The following is a 17,929-nucleotide window of genomic DNA, read 5'->3' as shown; positions in this document are numbered from 1 at the left end:
AATTGGAAGCACAGATGGAATTGCTGTGTGTTGTATTTTGGGTGGTGTGGGGTTTTTTGGTTTGTGTTTTTTTTTTTTTAAACCTACTGGATGTAACTATACCAAACATTAATATACATGTAGGTATCACTGGAAGACATGTATGTCGAGGTGTGTTTTGTTTGTTTTTTAATCTTTTGTTGTGAAAAGTGCTGGCTAATCCTGTTTCAGCATTACACAGACTTTGTCACTTTACAGTGCAAAGATGTTTGCTTATGTAAAGGCATACATTAATGATACAGCTGAGTTAGTTCCAGCACAAGGGAGGCTGCAATATTAGCTGACAGAATTAACTTTGAAAGGTGTTGCCTGGCTGCTCTAGCTTAGGAAGAGGTGGAGGCTTGCAGAAAGGGGAGGAGATGGGCAGCCCTTCAGAAACCAGTGCCCAAGGGAGGAAAATACAGATAGGCACAAAGTTTATGCAAAGTAAATTAGTTGCTGCTCCGTGGTGTCGATACAGCTGAACGGTAGACTGGTGCATTAACTAATAAAGCGGAGTAAGGCGTGCTGCAAGTTGAGATGAGGTACTACAACATCAAGCACATGCACAAAAATAACTTGGTTGCAAAGCTTAATAGGCTGAAGTCATCTAGTGGTTTGGTGTCTTTAAGAAGTCATATGGCAGCATTAGTGAGCTCCTAGTAATGTGACTTGTAACAGGAATTCCCATCTATTGATATGCTGAACAGTATTTCTGATGGCAGGTGATGTTTCTGGGTCTTACTAAGAGATTTCTTTTTTGCCTAGTTGCCTTGGCCACCCTTGTTCCTCTTCCAGTTCCTGGATGCCTGGACACTTGCTTAAGTGAATGGTGGGGGGTGGGGGGGGTAGTGTGTGGGTTTTTTTTTTTCTTCTTCAGCAAACTGCAGCTGAAGGTAGCTGCAAGAGTATGCTACATGACCCTTGATGTGTATCAGTGCAAGTTAGATCAATGTTGCATGTAGGCTGTGCTTCATGTGAAGCTCAAAAGCCAGGAGACAATTTGTTACATACTGATTCTGTATTTAAGACTAACATAATTTAGTCCATCTGCAACTCTCTTAAGTACTGATATTAGCTGAGGAGGAATGTACTGTATTCCTGAAGTGAGCTCTTAAGTTAGAAATACAACTTGTGCGTTGTTTGTTTGGTGGTGTTTTTTTTTTTTTTAGGTTTGGGGTTTTTCGTTGCTGTTGGTTTTTGTTTTGTGTTTTTTTTAAGTTAGGCATTCACACTGATAAAGAGAAAAGACAACATTAGTTCCATTGCTGTTAATAAGAAGTTGTTCTTACTACAACATCGGAATTGTAACACTGAAAAATCAAAACAAGTTTACCAATGCGTAGACTTGCATTGTTAAACTGAACTTTGTTGCAAGTAAGGTATTTTGTTTGTAGTATATACATTATTGTGGGCTGCAGAAAATTCTGCTGTAAACATAGAAAATATGCAATAAAAATGGTAGAACGTGCAGACTTATTTCAGGTATGGCTTGAACAGGAAAAGCTTGTGAGTGTGCTGCTTTGTACGGTCATTGCAGAATTGGACAATTCAAGAACAGCACTTCTCATGGAAGTCTGATGGAGTATTAAATTTCTTGTATTAGAAATATGATGGAACAGGAGATACCAGTAAGAAGTTGGGAGGGGTGCAATTTTTGTATTTTTCTCTAAAGAAGTGTCATTAGATAAATCGCATAATCACTAACCTTATCTTAACTGTTCAAATCCTTATAGAGAAAAGTTACCTTGAATTTGTGCCTTCTGAAGGTGGCTGTGCACCAGTGACCAGTATCCACTGTAAACTCTCAGGGATACATTCTTATTTAGCTGAAAACATTATACACATTACTGCTTCATAAATACAGTGAGGAACATGGGGAAAAGAATGGGTACCACTTTTGCAGAAGTTGAAATATGTGGATGGTGTGTTTAATCACTTAAAAATCGGGTACAGATGTGCTTGCACATAGGCTCCCCCCCAATCACATCCCAGGTTGTGAAAGCCTTCCTGCAAATTGTGACCTTAAGGTAATTTTTTTTTTTAACAAAACAAAGCTTCAGTTAGACAAAAAATATATTTGAAGTATAAAATGCTGTAGCTTCCATAATTCTTTATTAAATATTTAAGTAAGTTGCATCATTTAATTACAACAACTTCATTTTGTCACATTGAGCTTTTGCTGTCAGGAAAACAAACTACAACTTCTTTCACTGCTCCTCAGAAAATAATTGGAAAAAATGACTTTTGTCCATAAACAAATCCTTTCCCCACAGTGTATCAAATCCAACCACAGTTTAAAGCTGTATTAATTGTGAGAATGAGCATTATTTATAAGTAGTACTTTTAAAATAAATTTTAAGGTAGTTTAGCATAACTTTGAATAGCCTTCTAGTATGAATTGATTTTTACAAAAAAAAAAAATTATTAAACAGTGTGAATTTAATCTGGAATGTTTGACACTTTTGCCTGTTTGGAAATATTGATAATCTCAGTTTTAAATTTGATTTAAAATTTATGTTCACAAACACAGAACACAGCAACATAGTCTTGTGGAGTTTTCCATTGGGGTTTTGAGAATCATAACCTATTCACTATTGCATGGTTGTGATAAATCTGCAGTGGAGATGGATGGCTCACCAGCCTCTTTAAATCCAATAGAACAGATTACAGTATAAAAATGCAACACGTGTACTATTGTATGTGGATGCATGCTCTGTATGTTTTTACAGCTACATATTAAAAAAAAAATGAAGAAAAAAAGCAAGGTCTATGTGAAAATTGTATAGAAAAGGAAAAAAACCCAACATGTAAGTGAAGGATAAATGTGGACAAACAGATTGTTAGAAGTGTGCATCGACAGACACATCACCAAATATGGTTTGCACTGGTGGTGATGGTATCTAACAGGGTGCTAGGTGCACTACGACAGACCTGATGGGTATGTAACATTAATATGGTTAGATTCCAGTTTTGTTTCCCATACATTTCAAATATGTATTACTTCTTAGTGCAACATCATAACAGATGGGTGAAGACTGTAGGGTTTTTTCTTTGTTGTTTTAATTTTACATACAAAAGGAAAAGATTTTATTGAAAAGGTAAGAAAATTAATGTACATTTTAAGATGCCCTATCTGGGCATCTACCTTTTTTCCTACTATACATACTGATAATTAGCCCTTGCAATCAGATGGGTATGATCACTTTTAACACTCTCAAAAATGCAGTCTAACTATCCAGTTTCCCCTCCCTGGCTCCCTAGTTTTCACAATTCCTGGCCCTTTAGTGTCATGTGAAATGCTTCACCCAAAGCATCAGGAACAGCTTACCGCTGCATGCTGCAGTCACAATTACCAGCTTGACCGGGCTGGGCACACAATGGCAGTGCACCCCTTGGGGTGCAGGATAGGCACTAGCTGCCTGGTTAGTACTTACAGCAGCATCCTCATGCTAGCATGGCACTCAGAGAATTCAGAGAGGTCAGCATGAGAGACAGAAATAAGGTGAATCTTGTAGTAACAGAATTGGGTTTGGGTTTTGTGGTTGTTTGGGGTTTTTGGGTGGGTTTTTTTGGTACTTTTGGACTGAAAGACAAAAAGCAGTTTTCAGCAGCTGGGCAGCAAGTGGGAGTTGATGTGATTGGTATGGTGTACATTAACTACAACCTTACAAGGCACATATCTATAAGCCTTAATGTGAAGAGGAGGTGATAGCTGCAGACTCCGTATTCTGTATTGTGACTGAAGTTTTTATGAATTATTTGCCTTAAGGCTTCTTAATAGTGAACAAGTGATGGTTTAGGTACCACCTTTATGATTACTATTTATTAACCAAGAAAAGTAGCTGGATAGAACCTTTTAAAATACTGTTGGGCCATTTTGTGGTGAATGGGCCACACTGTCAGTATACAAGAGTGTACTGTGTTGAGAAAGGCACAATACTATGGTACAAGTCCCACTGGAGTGTTAGTTGCTTTGTGTTTTAGATGTTTTAAGTAAATGACATTTAGCTACCTCTTTTCCTAGAAAGATTCCTTCAAATGTAGCTTCAGGAGCTCCAGGACTCCTAGATGGAAAGTCTGGAATCCAGCTTAGGCTCTTGGTAACAGCACTACAGCTTTATGTTAAAAGAGCCCTGCAGAAGAAAATGGATTTCCTCTGCAGCTGCTACTTTGCACAGCTAACAATGCCATTTACTTAGTCTCATATAGTTCATTGCAAAACTGAAGGTAACTTCCTGGGTTTTGTCATAGCATAGAAGATCTTAACTTTTTGGCTGATGAGGAGGGTGTATCTGCCCAAGGGTTTAGCCATCAATGTAGCCACCAATAATAAAATCTGAGTTGCATGGGTATAGTGCATTTTAGCAGGGTTTTACAGCTTATGTCCCTGTAATGACCATGATGCCAAGCCTGTCAGTAACAGCCTGATAGTTCTAGCTCACAGTAAGGCTTCTGATACTCAAAATAAAAGCTTTGTGCAGAAATGGGACCGTGCTGAGCAATTCCCCTCAGCTTATCCTACAAGGAGTCTTGCTTATTTGTGAGCACTGACTCTGGATTACTTACGGACCCTAACACAAAAAGGACAGTTCCACTTCTGTAGTGAAGGGAGCTGTAGTGCATCCGTAAAGGCAAGACACAGTGCTGGGTTGCAATAGCATAGCTAACTTTGGGAAACAAAAAGTAATGAGCTGGCTTACTGTTATGTTCACCTTGGCTATTAGGAATAATACCTTCATGGGCTGTTGGACAGACAAAAGCTAACTCACTCAGCTGTGCATTGGGTCTACAGTGATGGTAGGTGTGCAATGCAGGTGAGAGCTGTGCTTGCAGTGTCTAGGGAACAAGAAGCATGAAAGAGCATTTATTTAGCTATTTGCATTAATCACAAGAAAGCCAAAATAGCACAAATTTCAGCATAAGGTGTACAAGTCTATCGGGAAAATGCATGTTGGGCCTTATTGTCACTGCTGCCTGAGTTAGGACAGGTGTCTTGGTGAGCTGCACTCAAAGCTGCCACTCTAATGGCAAACCTTGAGGCAGTCAAAGGCTTGCTTTTCATATTGAACTATTTCCTAAAAATGAAAACCCCTTCTCCCAAATAAACCACAACAGTCCAAATGCACATTAATTACAATTCATACAGTGGAATTTGCCTCACTATTTTAATACCTAGTGAATGCTTTTGGAGTGTCTGAAATTTGTGAGGTAAGTGGATCTGAGCAGGAGTGGATCTGAAAAGATGTTAAGCTAAGCAATTCTAAATTTTCTTTTAAAAAATATAATCATCCAAACAACAAAAATTTCCCTTCTAGTCAGATGTCACTATGTAATTCTATATAGCTGAAAGGGCTTTGATGTAGGTAAGTAAGTATTAGTAAACCTGTTGTAGAAGTTGAGGGTGAGGGGAAGGGACCAAAGCAATATCACAAGAAGAATGGCAGATTCTTAAACACAGCCTGACTTCTGGTGCTACCTCAGCTGCACTACTGCTAGGTCACAGCCTTCATCTGTACATGAGATTACATTTCAGTTTCACAACCAAAAAATGTCTTGGGAATTCTTAAGGTTCTGATACATGGCATTGGACATGAATGGAGCCTCCAACCACACCAAAAATCCTCCAGGTTAAGACAGAAATAAAACAAATTTTGGCATATGACTCTTCCCTCAAGGGTGTCCATGTTATAACCAGCTGTGCTGAACATACAGAAGGCCAGTGGAAATACCTGGATTTACCTCATTCTCTCCACCTTCCCCATGCTCCTTCCTGCAGCTAAATGGTCAGTATAGTGTTTCTCTAGCCACTCGGATGCAGTCTGCTTTCGCATGTTCAAGCTCACTCATCAATGTAAAAGGTCAGAAAGGAATGTCAGGAAACATATTTAATAGAAAATGAATCTTAACCTGCATTCAAATAATAAAAATAACCTTCCTTGTGCATCTATTAGCTCTTCAAACTTTTGCTAGCGTGCAACCATTTGCTGCATGTTACTAGCATTAAGGCTTCTTTCCAGTAGCCTTTTCAGCTGAAGTATCACTGCATTGAAGTGTCTGCAGTATGGCTGCACATTCTCAGACACAGATTGTACTTGCCAATGGGTGCTGGGAGGGGGTACAGGCAGGGCTAAAAAAGCTGTTGGCAAGGAGTTGAAACTTTTGTTTTGGCATACGGTGTGATCATCTTGCTTCATAAGCATTAAATGGGTTCTTGGGGAAAAAGCCTACCTCTAGGTAAGTACATGGGCAGAACTTAACATCACTGAATGTTAAATTGCTGAAGCCATACCCTCAAACCTACTCTGGTATATTGCAACCATTTAACTTCAGTGGATCACATGCAAATCTTTCACTTTTAATCTGTCACAAAAGAGATGCAACTCAGACATTATAGTTTAAGCATGCAACATGTCATAGGTAACAAAATTGATTAGATAGCAGTGTATATTAAATAAATCTTTGTGATTAAGTAAAAAATAAATCACAAAAACAATTGCTGAGGAACATGTCTGCAGGCTCAGCTCTACATCTGTGGTTTTTTTTTTTCTTTTATACATCAGCAGCAGCCAAATTCACAATTGATAGATATTGCACCAGAAAGACATGTGCAGTGAGAAGGAATATAATCACATTAATGTTTATGATAAAAAACAGATATGACTTCCATGTGTTACATAAAGTGCCTTTAGAGTTGGTGCAGTTAGAAACAAACAAAAAACCCATTGTTGTTTAGATATCATTAGCAAATGCATACAAACAGGAGACAAACCAGATCTGTTTTCCATAGTGCCAAATCACATAGTGCCAGGTTTCATTCAAAATGCCTCCATTGCAAACAGTAAAGAGGAAAGGATAATAAAAGAATCACTATACAAAGATAATGACAGGGTTAAGCATACTTTCCTAAAATTATTAATGCCAACCCTACCCCAAAATACTTTATAGTACATGTAAGTATTACCAATAATGAGGCAATTTCTTAATTGAACATGAGATTTGGCATGCTATGTTATGATTCTCCCTTGACTTGTAACTATTCTAATATTTATACAAAAATCCAACATCCAGTCTGTACTTCTGGATACAGAAAAATATTTATGTGCTCAATGAATAGAGTTGTTCTCTCTATATATAGCCCCTGTAGAGAAAATTTCCAACATAGCTTTCTCCTACTTCCTTAATGGTTTGGGAACACAAGCCTCAAAATGTGCTTTGAAAAAATGACACTGGCATCAAGTCTGGTATGAAATTAAGAAAAATGCTCATTTTTCTAAGTATATGATATTTAATTGTAATGAAATAAAATCTGAAAATGTCTAAATCAATTAAAGTAAACATGAGTTGTAATACTATACCTGTAAAATGATTAATTCCATTCACTGTCATTAGAAATTATGTAAAATATTTATTAAGGGCTTTGCCTACAGAGGCACAACATAAATAGAGTAAGTCCTGCTGAAATGTGATCAGAGTTCATGTTAAGCAGTTGGTAATCTGTTGTGGAAACATCAGAAAAGCCACCCACAGATTACAGTTCAAACTTGTGGATTCAGGCAACTGCACTGTTGAAGGGTTTGCTCCATGAACCAACGCTGTGCAACTGTTCTGCCGTAGTCCCTCAGAGTCCGTTAGGCAAATGCAAAAGTGCAAGCAGAACTTGCTTGAAGGGGGCGGGGGGGGAAGTTGACATTTTAATCCACTCCTTCAAATCCTTGAGCATTTTCAACTGCCATAAGGAGCTTCTCTCGCAAATCTTCAAAAGATTCATAAAGAGGTAAGTCTAGGCGATTAAAGCTGAAATTTAGAAGGAAAAGAATCATTTAATAGTCCATTGAAAAATACAGATAACTTTAAAGAAACAGAAAAAGTTAAATAATTTGGGAGGCCTTAACAGAGAATATATCTTACTGTCCAAATGGGGGCAATCTCTGCAGTGTCCTTTGCAAACTTAATTAATGCTTGTATTCCCTGCAGGTAGCATCTGAAACCAACCCTGCCTGGACCAAAGTGAGTTTTCAGAAATGAAAGTGGGAAGTTGTTAAAAACCACTTAGGAAATGAAAAAAGCCAACAGCCCCTGCCCCCATATTTAGTTGATCAAAAATATTGCATCTTTGTTGAAAAGCTGGTTTCCTGAGATTCAGCACAGATGTTCTGACTTTATAGGACAGACTCTCTACCCTCTGGGGGAAACAAAGAAGAATAAAAAACATCCAAAAGAAGGTCTTGAAAAGGTCCTGTAAAATCTAACAGATAACTGAAACGTAAAGAGGATGGGTTGACTTTGGAATGTGTTTGGGGTTCTGTTGTTGTTTTTTCCTTTTTAAAGAAAACTTTTCATTCTATAGAATGATTATTTTTATGGAAAGATCACCGTTCTCTACTGATGTTCTAAAAATTAGTCTTCCTATACAGCACAATTTAAGTTAGTTACCTTAAAGCCATATTCTTGATATGCAACAGAGCAAGATAAGGATTTGTATTGAATGCTTTCAACATTTGCAAATTCTATAAATTAGGACTAAATCAAGTCAGCTTATGATCTCACATTTTTAGTGAATTGTCCAACAATTTATGGCCTTTGTGTAGCACGGCTTTCTATGGCTATGTTTTGTTACGTCAGACTTTCTGTAGTTCCATTATACCCACTTACTAGGACAAAGAAAAATAAAATGGAGAATGAGAAAGGGAAAATGATGGTAAGAGTAAAAGCTGCTGGCAGTGTGGTACAGCTTAGTGAGGTGATAGCTGAAATAAAATCACAGCACCAAGAAAAGAAAAAAAAAGCATCAACCCCTATTTGTACAAATGGTAGTCTTGATTTTAAAATGCATGTATATCTTTCAATTTCTTAGTTTTCCAGAAGGAAGGAGGAAGAGGTGATAAATGCCTAAGACATATAAAAGAAGGCAATGAATAGTATTAGCCTTACAAGGTGAGGCACTATTTTTCCTCCTAGTATGCCCTGTTAAAACTCCTGTTACCCTTTTAACAGTCTCTCTGAGTTTATTGCCTATCTGGTATTTTTTAAGGCCTTCAGACTGACAGAACAGAACCTATGTTTTAACATTCATAGAAAAATAACTAAAGCATAAGATGCAATTCCTCTTGCTGTTTTTCCCAGTCCTAGTTTTGACAGGAACCACAAAACAGATAGCTGCTCCCAGCCTGCCTTTGCCACTACTCTGCAGTACCATCTGTGAGTCACTGGATGGCTCTGTGACTGTGTATCCTTACCTGTCATGTCTGCTTGTCCTTTTCCTAGGAAATTGGGGGGGATTAGAAAGTCTTCCCAATGTGAAAGGCACTGGGAAACCATTAGGCATTTGAGGTGGAAGGGACTGCAGCCTGAACAGGATGCTCAGCCAGTGAGACAGATGTGATGACAATTTGTAAGATCCTGGGGCTCTCCCCAGCAGGCACTGGGGATCCTACTCCCAAATTCAGCACAACATTAAGCATACAGTAAGTACACTTTCTGTGCTGTGTTTCATGTGCTCTTATCTGGATCGTGTTGCAAGTACCTCACATGAACAGATTCTTATGTATTTGATACAGGGAAAAGTCTAGCAGAAGGGATTCAAATTTCTTCCATTTTGTCAGAACATCAGTTTAACTGGCCAGTGCTTAAAGCAATTTGCAGGCTACTCTACAGCTTCAACTATGACAGTTAACATTTGGTATATATGGGTAGCAATTCTTTCAAATGTAGTATAAAATAAAGTGGGGAAAAGCTATCTCTTCTCTCTAACACATGTTTTAACAGACAAGCAGTTACTCGAAGAGGTGGCCTGAGTTGAAAGGGTTACTTGGAATACAATAAAATAGCATTAAAAAGTCTTTATCAGGCTATGATGGTCAGAGTTTATTTTGGATTCATTCACCTGCGTTTATTGCAGAACACCTACACCTACTTACTGTATTAATGCAGCCTTTCACATGTCCATGAGAAGGCAAAACAAGCATTGTTTAGGAACTGTAAGAAGCAATGGCACAGTGCTGGTGTTGAGCCCTGCTACCTCCTGGAATTTCTACATGTTACCTTCTGCAGCTGTGTGTCAGCAGATAATCACCAACTGTTCTTTCCCTTGTAAATGCACACCTACACACACAGACACACATGTGTAGGTTTCAGAGTATCCCATTTTATAAAAAGCTGTATGATCCAGAGCTAAAATATGTTAGAGAGAAGCAGGGTCATCAGTTTCCCCCTTTCTTGGCAGTATAACAATACAATACAGAAAAAGCTATATAATTTTATGCTTTTATGACTTACCATGTGTGAGCTCTGGGCAGTTTATCAGGACTTCCCCATTGCTCTATTGTAAACAGCTGAGGACCATTTGAACCTGGTTGAAAATGAAAATCATATGAAATTGCTGGACACTACAGAGTAGCTAAGTATTATTTTTAACTTAAATGTTTGCATAAAGTGTAGGCTAGATTTTTCAACTGCTACAAAATACCTGGTACAAACTCTCTTAATTAAAACTGCATTAAAGCAAATAGGAATGTGGTTATTAACTTCCAAGCCCACTTAGCTTGTTAAGTTTATCTAACTACCTTGGTGTAGAGTATATGTAATGCAAAAGAAGTAAGCTCAGACATTAACATTTAAAAATTTAAGTGCTTGGTTAAACATGCATTCTCCTCTTCTTCATGTGACATGAAAATTACTCCTGCTGACAAGCAAAATTTTTTTCTGTGGGAGCTAGGAGAGCATCTACGTAACACCCATGGCATACAAAACTTTACTCCTCCTCAGTGTGCCCCCCAAATTCTCCAGTGCCCTTGGCATCCACGAGAGAATTCTTACGTGGGGGTCAAAGGTTGGCTATGATTAAATTTCAGTCATGCCCAGGTTTTCTCATTCATGTTCAGAAGGGGTCTGTGCAGCCATTCTAGTGGTGAGCATAGTCAGTGGGCAGTTGAAAGGAAGCTCACCATAAAGTTCAGCAAATCCATTCATAGGCACGCGTGATGTCCCAGTAACAAACTGCAGTAATCGAATCCGTTTTTCAGCATCCATCAGTAAAACAGCCTATTGACAAACATACACAGTCACTCTCTTTTCACTTTCACAGCTATAGATATCAGTGTTAAAAAACAAAAAAAAACTGAGTAAAATGATCTATTTGTGTTTGTTAGACTATAATAGACATGGAACTGTCAGGGATGTGGCAAGGTCACATACCAGGTTTTCTCTGGTTAAATAAGGAGCATCCTTTTCTAGCTGCCACCAGGCCACAATGAGGAGACACTGCTCTGGCAGCAGCTGGGAGCTACACATGCTGTTCCCCTGCACGAAGTGAGGTGGATCGCCTTTCGGCAGGGTCAGGGCCCCACAGGCACACTGCAATTGTACACATGCCCGAGAGGGACAGAGATGACAGAAAAGCCTTGAAGACCAGAGAGAGAGACTGCAAGGGTTCACAGAAAATCCCATCAGCATTGCAGTGCAGCAGGACCTCAGAGCCAAGCCTTTTGGATTGATACAAGTACATAGTCTTCATGCAATACCACCCCTGGTCATGAAAATGATGTAAGAAACCCAGCAACAAACTTCAAAGTGCATGCACGAAGCTGTAAGGTTCCTGTATTTTTAAGAAAAAACAGACACCCCTTTGAAAAATCTACGGTTATTATGGGGAAAAGTAGTTTTTCTGGGGACATAAACTTTTCATAAAAGTATTTTACTCCATAAATACTGCAAGACACTTCAAAGATCTGACTTCCTATCTTGAGTCTATTTCTAGTGTAGTCTCTAATGAGTACCACAGCTGTCATTTCCAACATACAGAGATGTTCTTCAGAGTTTTCATGAAGAAAAAAGATTCCATAACAGACTCCACAAAACAATACAGGAACTTTCACTTTTAAGAAGAGTCAGAGAAGCCAAATGTGGTAAAACAGTATTACCTTCCAGAACCACTGGATAACAGGATGATTTGGGCAGTAACCATTTTTGTAGATTGTATGTTGTCTCCAGTCATTAACATCAACATCACCAAGGCCACACATCAGTAACTGCATATGGAAGTAAATTGTTACGGTGTTAATCGAAGATGGCATTATGTTATCCTGTACACTTTATCAGAAAAAACAAGGTTACGCTTTCCCTCTGTTGTCTGACCTTTTAAACAGCAAAACAGTGCAAATATAAAGGAGAGCTGGAGCTTCAGGAGAATTCTCAAAGAGTATTTCATTTTACTTCAGAAACACTGTACACTGACATACGTGTGCTTCGTGGGACAGCATCTTTTACAGCATTTTGCTCCAAATATGACTGGTATAGGCATAATGGCATTAATTCAGTAAGCTACTTACAGGCTTTTATATGCACATACTCAACCACCTCACTGGATAATTACAATTTTTTGTGCTTTTATGTGATCAATAGATTTATTAATTAGGGAGAAAAATCTCATTTCCCACTATAAGCAAAGCATCTTTGTCTGCAAATTCACTTATGATAAGTGATGACTGATGAGCCTAGAACATAACGCATCTTTTTGTGATGAGCATTGCTGATCTGTTGTCTCTAGATGTCAATTAAACAAACTCACCTCTAGTTCATTTTCATCAAAAATTTTAATCAGATCAATGGGAAGAAGTTCTGTGAATCCCTAAAAGAAAGCAAAGCAAAGTTGAAATTCTCATACCATGTAAAATTAAATTTTTATCTAGCAGGAACTTTGGCTTCTGGGAACCTAAATAAATGACAGAGGATGAAGAAGAGTTTTGAAAATGAAATACATAGTTGCTGAAGTAAGAGACTCTAATTTAAAAAATTAATCACAAAATTATTTCAAGCTTCAAAGAGAATGACCTTATTCTCATAAGGGAAAGATTATATATTTGTATACAAGGTAAAACTGTAAAATTATAAAACAAGCATTCCACAACTGGCGCGGTTATGCAAAGCTCCCCACTCCCTTAATACAGACACTGATGTATAAGTCGTCTGCATTAAAAAAAATTATTTTGGGGAAAAAAAAGAAGCTAAAGAACCTTACCTCCAAAAAAGCATTCATTTGTTTTTGAACTCTGTTCACAAACCTCCACTGGATGACCAGGCTATAGTGGATAAACAAAAACAGGTAAGCACACTCATTAGAAGACTGCAAATTAAGTGTTCAGAGATTTTAGCAACGTAATAGTTTCAGCCACCTCCCAACCACACTCTGATGTTAAGGAAACTGAGCAGCTTTTTATTAATTGTTCAAATTTATCTTGTGTGACTGACTGAATTGTTGAAAAAAACCAGTGACTATGAACAAGCTATAATGCAAGTATTTTCACTTTAGCATGCAACACGAACTCTACGCATACATTTCCATCTTTTACAGCTATAACTTTTCTACAACACTAAGAATTTTTTAATGTAACACTGTCATGTCATCTGATATTAACCTTTCTACTCCTATGGAGATTATCTCAAGGATGAACACGGCAAAAAGGCTTGCCTGTGGACTGAAACAGCCTGCAAATTCTGTACTATGATTTTATTTCTTTCTAAATGAGGCTGTACTCCAGACTCCGGATGAGGTATTTACTGTTAGTATTAGGTACCTAAATGACCAGACATTTTATTCTTCCAGAGCTCTAAGTAATTAACAATTCCCCACAAAGTCTACAAAATTTGAGGATAGATGTAATTACATATAACAGCCTGCCTATAAATAGAGGAATAAAACCTGCAATATGAAAGGAAAAGGCTTGTATTTCAATGCTAACCACCTACAGCATAAATACCTCACAGGTTCTAGAATAATGCTTTAGAAATCCAGTTCCTTTCCTACTGAAGCATGTTTTGTTCCTCATTTGCATGAATATAGCAATTATAATGTTTTCTCACCTTCGAAGAGGCACTAATTAAAAATACCAGCAAGTATAGTTGAATTTATTATTTTACATTCTGGTAGGCAGAAAAACTGAGAAAACTTAAAATTGAACATAATTTAAGATTTGGCCAATTTTTGATAGCAACACTGGTGCTGAAATCATGGACCTGGTCTGTGTTACTAGCAGGGGAGGATAACAGGCTGATGGCCACACTGGAGAGCACCTTCTGGCTCACTTTAACTTGGGCGCTTTGAGCCAGATGTTGGAGAAGCATGTTTCCTATGTGGGGATTTCAGGAAAAACAAGCAGTCAATTTTATTTTCTCTTGTTCTTATATTGGCCAATGTTACGTAAACTGAATTTTCAAAGAAGGCGTTACAGCACTGGATATTGTTCATTTGACAGTTACTAGAAAATTCCCAGCGTGATTTTCTCATAAAGAAATAATATTGATTTTTAAGTAGCACCTATTTAGTCAGTTTACCTATTTTCCTTCTTTTCTGCAATAAGCATTACATAATAAAATGATGCAAACCACCAGATTTTCTATTAGACAATGATTCTTCATTATCTACATGATATCCCATAAGCACTACATATGCATGAGAATGCACCGTTTGGATGTTATGTTAAGACCCAGAGGCAAAAATAAAATTAAATTTGTGACTATGCCTGCAGTTTGGTGGGGTTTTTTTGTTGGTTTTTGCTTTGTTTTGTTTAAAGTATAACAACTAGAATAGTTCTATCATAATGGAATTCTGGGGAAAAATGTTTGAAAAATTTTAAGTTGCGTTAATCATTTCCAAATGGAAGCATACAAATGAGAGCATACAAGTATCGACTCTGAAGTTATAAAAATACTGTGACTAGCCATGAAAGAGTTATCTAGATGTAAACCTAATGCAGTTCTGAATTTTGGCCCGCACGTTTTCAAAGAGCTTTTAATTTCTGCACTATGATGGAGATAAAAAAATATTTATGATGTCTAATATTTTTCATCTAAAAACTGGAAAAAAAAAAAAGACATACCTGAAAAATTAAAGAGCTGACAGTGCAAATACATCACACACAAAGTAATGAAAAAAAAGGCAGAAATTTCATATTGTTCCACCATTACGGCCAAATCACCATAAGACATGTCAAATAAGATAAACAAGTACAAAGTTCTCCTCTTAGATGAATACTTAAATGTTTACAGAGTTCCTGAGTTCTTCCTTGAATGAAGACCACAATGGCAAGCAAATATGAACTTTCATTCTTTTTTTTCTAGATCAGTTTAGTGTTCAGATCTGCACTCATCTCTATTCTGTGACCTAGCAGTTCACTGGGGTGGAAATTCATCACTGCTTTGGAGATCTACAAAGCAGAGCTAGTTACTCTAGGCACTTAGGCAACAGACAAAAGCAGGCATGAAACTGGGCAAAATTGGTATGTTGACTTTAACATAGTAAGTATTGCATCCAAGAGGTGCCATTTCCTTAGATGCAGATGTCTGTCATTCAGAGCAATCCCATCCCTTCTTGAATGTTCCTCATGCCTACCCATCAAGAAAATAGTCTCCTATTACATCACAGACTCCCCTGATTAGTGTAACTCATAGAACACTAAAGGTTAAAATTCAAACTTTCTAAGGATTAGGGTATAAACAATGTTAACAATAAGATTTTCTTTTAAAAGGATCTCTGATGCTCTAGTGCAGTACAAATACAGTAATTGCAGTAGGGTAAGTTCTAAGACAAGTACAACTGTGCTTTCTTATACTCAGGATAAATTCCATAAATGTATACGTACTCAATGTATTCCCTTTTGTTTTCATTTGTTACCATGATTTCTGACCCATTTGGCTTCAGGTCGACTTGATATGTCTGTATTTCAAAAGAAAAACAAAACACAACACAACACGACATTATTTCAGGACACATTTCTTACAAAATCCACTCTCCTTGAGCAGCTTTTGACAAGTAGTATCAGAAAATTACTATGCTGTAATAGCTAATGAGACATCGAAACATTCCACATTTAAAGATGGCATCATTAGGAACAAATTAGTCTATGATCACTTTTAAGACTGAATTCTTGACCATATTCATTAGCAAGTGAGCAAACTATTCCAAAGCAAACTTTTAGTCCTGAACAGCAGGTTCATTTGGGTAAAGAAAACATATATTCCATTTTAATAAGGGTAGAAAAATGCCTTATAATTTTTCAAAATGCTTGAAAAAAACATGATTACTTAAGATCCACAGAGAAACTGTTTCATAAAAAGGCCAAAAAAGTAAAGCAGAAAAACAGATTACAGAAATGGTTAAGCACAAATTTGCTAAGGATGGTGTCACTGTGGAGTATAAGATTGAAAAAAATTCATTACAGTTCACAAGAAACTACAGCAAGTCCAAATAATGTATTTCTTTCTGAAGAAAGTGATTTATCAGTAGGAACTCACAGAATTAATGCTGGGTAGGTACCATGAAAGCTAAAAGTCGGTAGCTTTTATCAGTTAGTGCCACACAAAATTGCTACCAAGCCGTACGCTCCATAGCTGCAGCTATGAAGAAGCATTTTTCTGACTGCAGATCCTGGTGTTTACACACAGCATAGGCACAAGACTGGATTACTTTCTACTAATTTCTTGTAAAGCATGTGTGCTTGGGAGTGCTTTTCATTCGGGTAGGAGAGAAGGCAAGTCAAGTATTTTGTTGCTTGTACGTCGTTACTCTGTTCCAGTCAACTTGTTCCATCGCTTTAAAAGCATGGTTCCAGTGGAAGCAACCAAGACGCAACTCTGTGCATCCACATTCAACCAAGCCTTTTTTTAAAGCTGTTACTAATCTTAATTATTAAATTGGATGTTGTGGCTGAGTAACAGTAAGACAGCAAATTCATTAGCTAATAAATGGAGCTGTGAAAGGAGGAGGCTGGAAAGCTCCTTTCAGGACTGGATTAACACTGAATACTTCGACAAGGAGAAAACCATTACAATAGGTCTATTTGAATAAATATACGTACTACTGTATAGAAAAAAAAAAGATAACTATACTATTAAGGAAAAGTAATTAATAGGGAACCTACACCCCTCTGAAACACTTGTTTATTCGTTCCATAAAGACCAGAGAAGACAGTCCAGAAATAGTAAGGAAAAGCTTTGCTATACTGTCAAATTTAAATAGGATAACGTTATGAAGATCCCAGACATGATGGCACAAACAGAAGGCTGCTTGGTGCTTGTTTCTTCCTGCCCACCAGATGATACATTGTTTTCCAGAAATGAGAAATAGTATTCCAGAGCCATTAAGAACTTAAGAGAAATACAGACCTTTTCTTTCTCTGCATTTTGAAGACAGCTCTCCATCTTTTACATGTTGAAAATATCTACTGTGTAATTCTTACTGACCTGTGAGAACTACCGAAACCGTATTTTGGTTATTAATTAAAGAAAGGTAATAAGAAGATAAGATTTATTAGAGGTTTCTTGGTTTTTTGTAACTCCAGAAAAGGTTTTGGTGATAAATGAAGTATAAATAAATACAGAACCTTACAGCAATGCAAACATCTCCCTCTCACATACACAATGTCCTGGTGGAAGCAGTATCATTTCCTACTCAGGTTCCCAAGGGCACGTTTATAAAGTTTCAGTAGTTTAGCAGCAGATGAGGCAAAACAAGTGACAATAGTGAGTCAGGGTCCCTTCACTTCTAGTAGTCCCCAGAGTGCTGGCAACGGCCAGCGGTACGTGCAGAAAAAGCCAACGTAGTCAATATTTGCCATAACTTCTGAACTGCTGGAAAGCATCCTGTACGCATTTGGACTGATGTTTCCATCTCTAGGTAGATAAATTCCTCCTCACTACAGGATACCCTATCCTTGTACTACTGAGCTTATCCAGCCTTTTCTTTGATAAAATTTGCCATGCCAATTTTGCATCTCACCAGCAGTATGATGGAAACAGTATTATTTTCTTCTGGAATCAGATGCATCTACTGTAAATTAAACAAAAATCAATCTTGCTGGCAATGCCAGAATTAGCTATTTGAGGTATTAAAGAGTTCAGAGAACAGCAGAAAGTA

General features: G+C 37.5%; 1 protein-coding gene across 9 annotated transcripts in view; it reads right to left on the bottom strand.

The window, feature by feature from the left end:
* Window positions 1-2,076: 2,076 nt before the first annotated feature.
* The window catches only part of NEDD4L (NEDD4 like E3 ubiquitin protein ligase), a 193,318-nt gene continuing 177,465 nt past the window's right edge, over window positions 2,077-17,929 (bottom strand). For all 9 annotated transcript variants that reach the window (XM_052778721.1, XM_052778722.1, XM_052778723.1 and 6 more), the window contains 7 exons: window positions 15,657-15,730; window positions 13,037-13,097; window positions 12,587-12,646; window positions 11,940-12,047; window positions 10,965-11,061; window positions 10,297-10,369; window positions 2,077-7,815 (listed from right to left, as the gene is read on the bottom strand). In XM_052778721.1, coding sequence (XP_052634681.1) covers window positions 7,713-7,815; window positions 10,297-10,369; window positions 10,965-11,061; window positions 11,940-12,047; window positions 12,587-12,646; window positions 13,037-13,097; window positions 15,657-15,730 — 576 coding nt within the window. In that variant the 3' untranslated portion in view covers window positions 2,077-7,712. The remainder of the gene's footprint in view (window positions 7,816-10,296; window positions 10,370-10,964; window positions 11,062-11,939; window positions 12,048-12,586; window positions 12,647-13,036; window positions 13,098-15,656; window positions 15,731-17,929) is intronic.

This window comes from Harpia harpyja, chromosome Z (assembly GCF_026419915.1).
Source record: "Harpia harpyja isolate bHarHar1 chromosome Z, bHarHar1 primary haplotype, whole genome shotgun sequence".
Taxonomy (NCBI): Eukaryota; Metazoa; Chordata; class Aves; order Accipitriformes; family Accipitridae; genus Harpia; species Harpia harpyja.
This window is presented reverse-complemented; position numbering and strand designations above follow the sequence as displayed.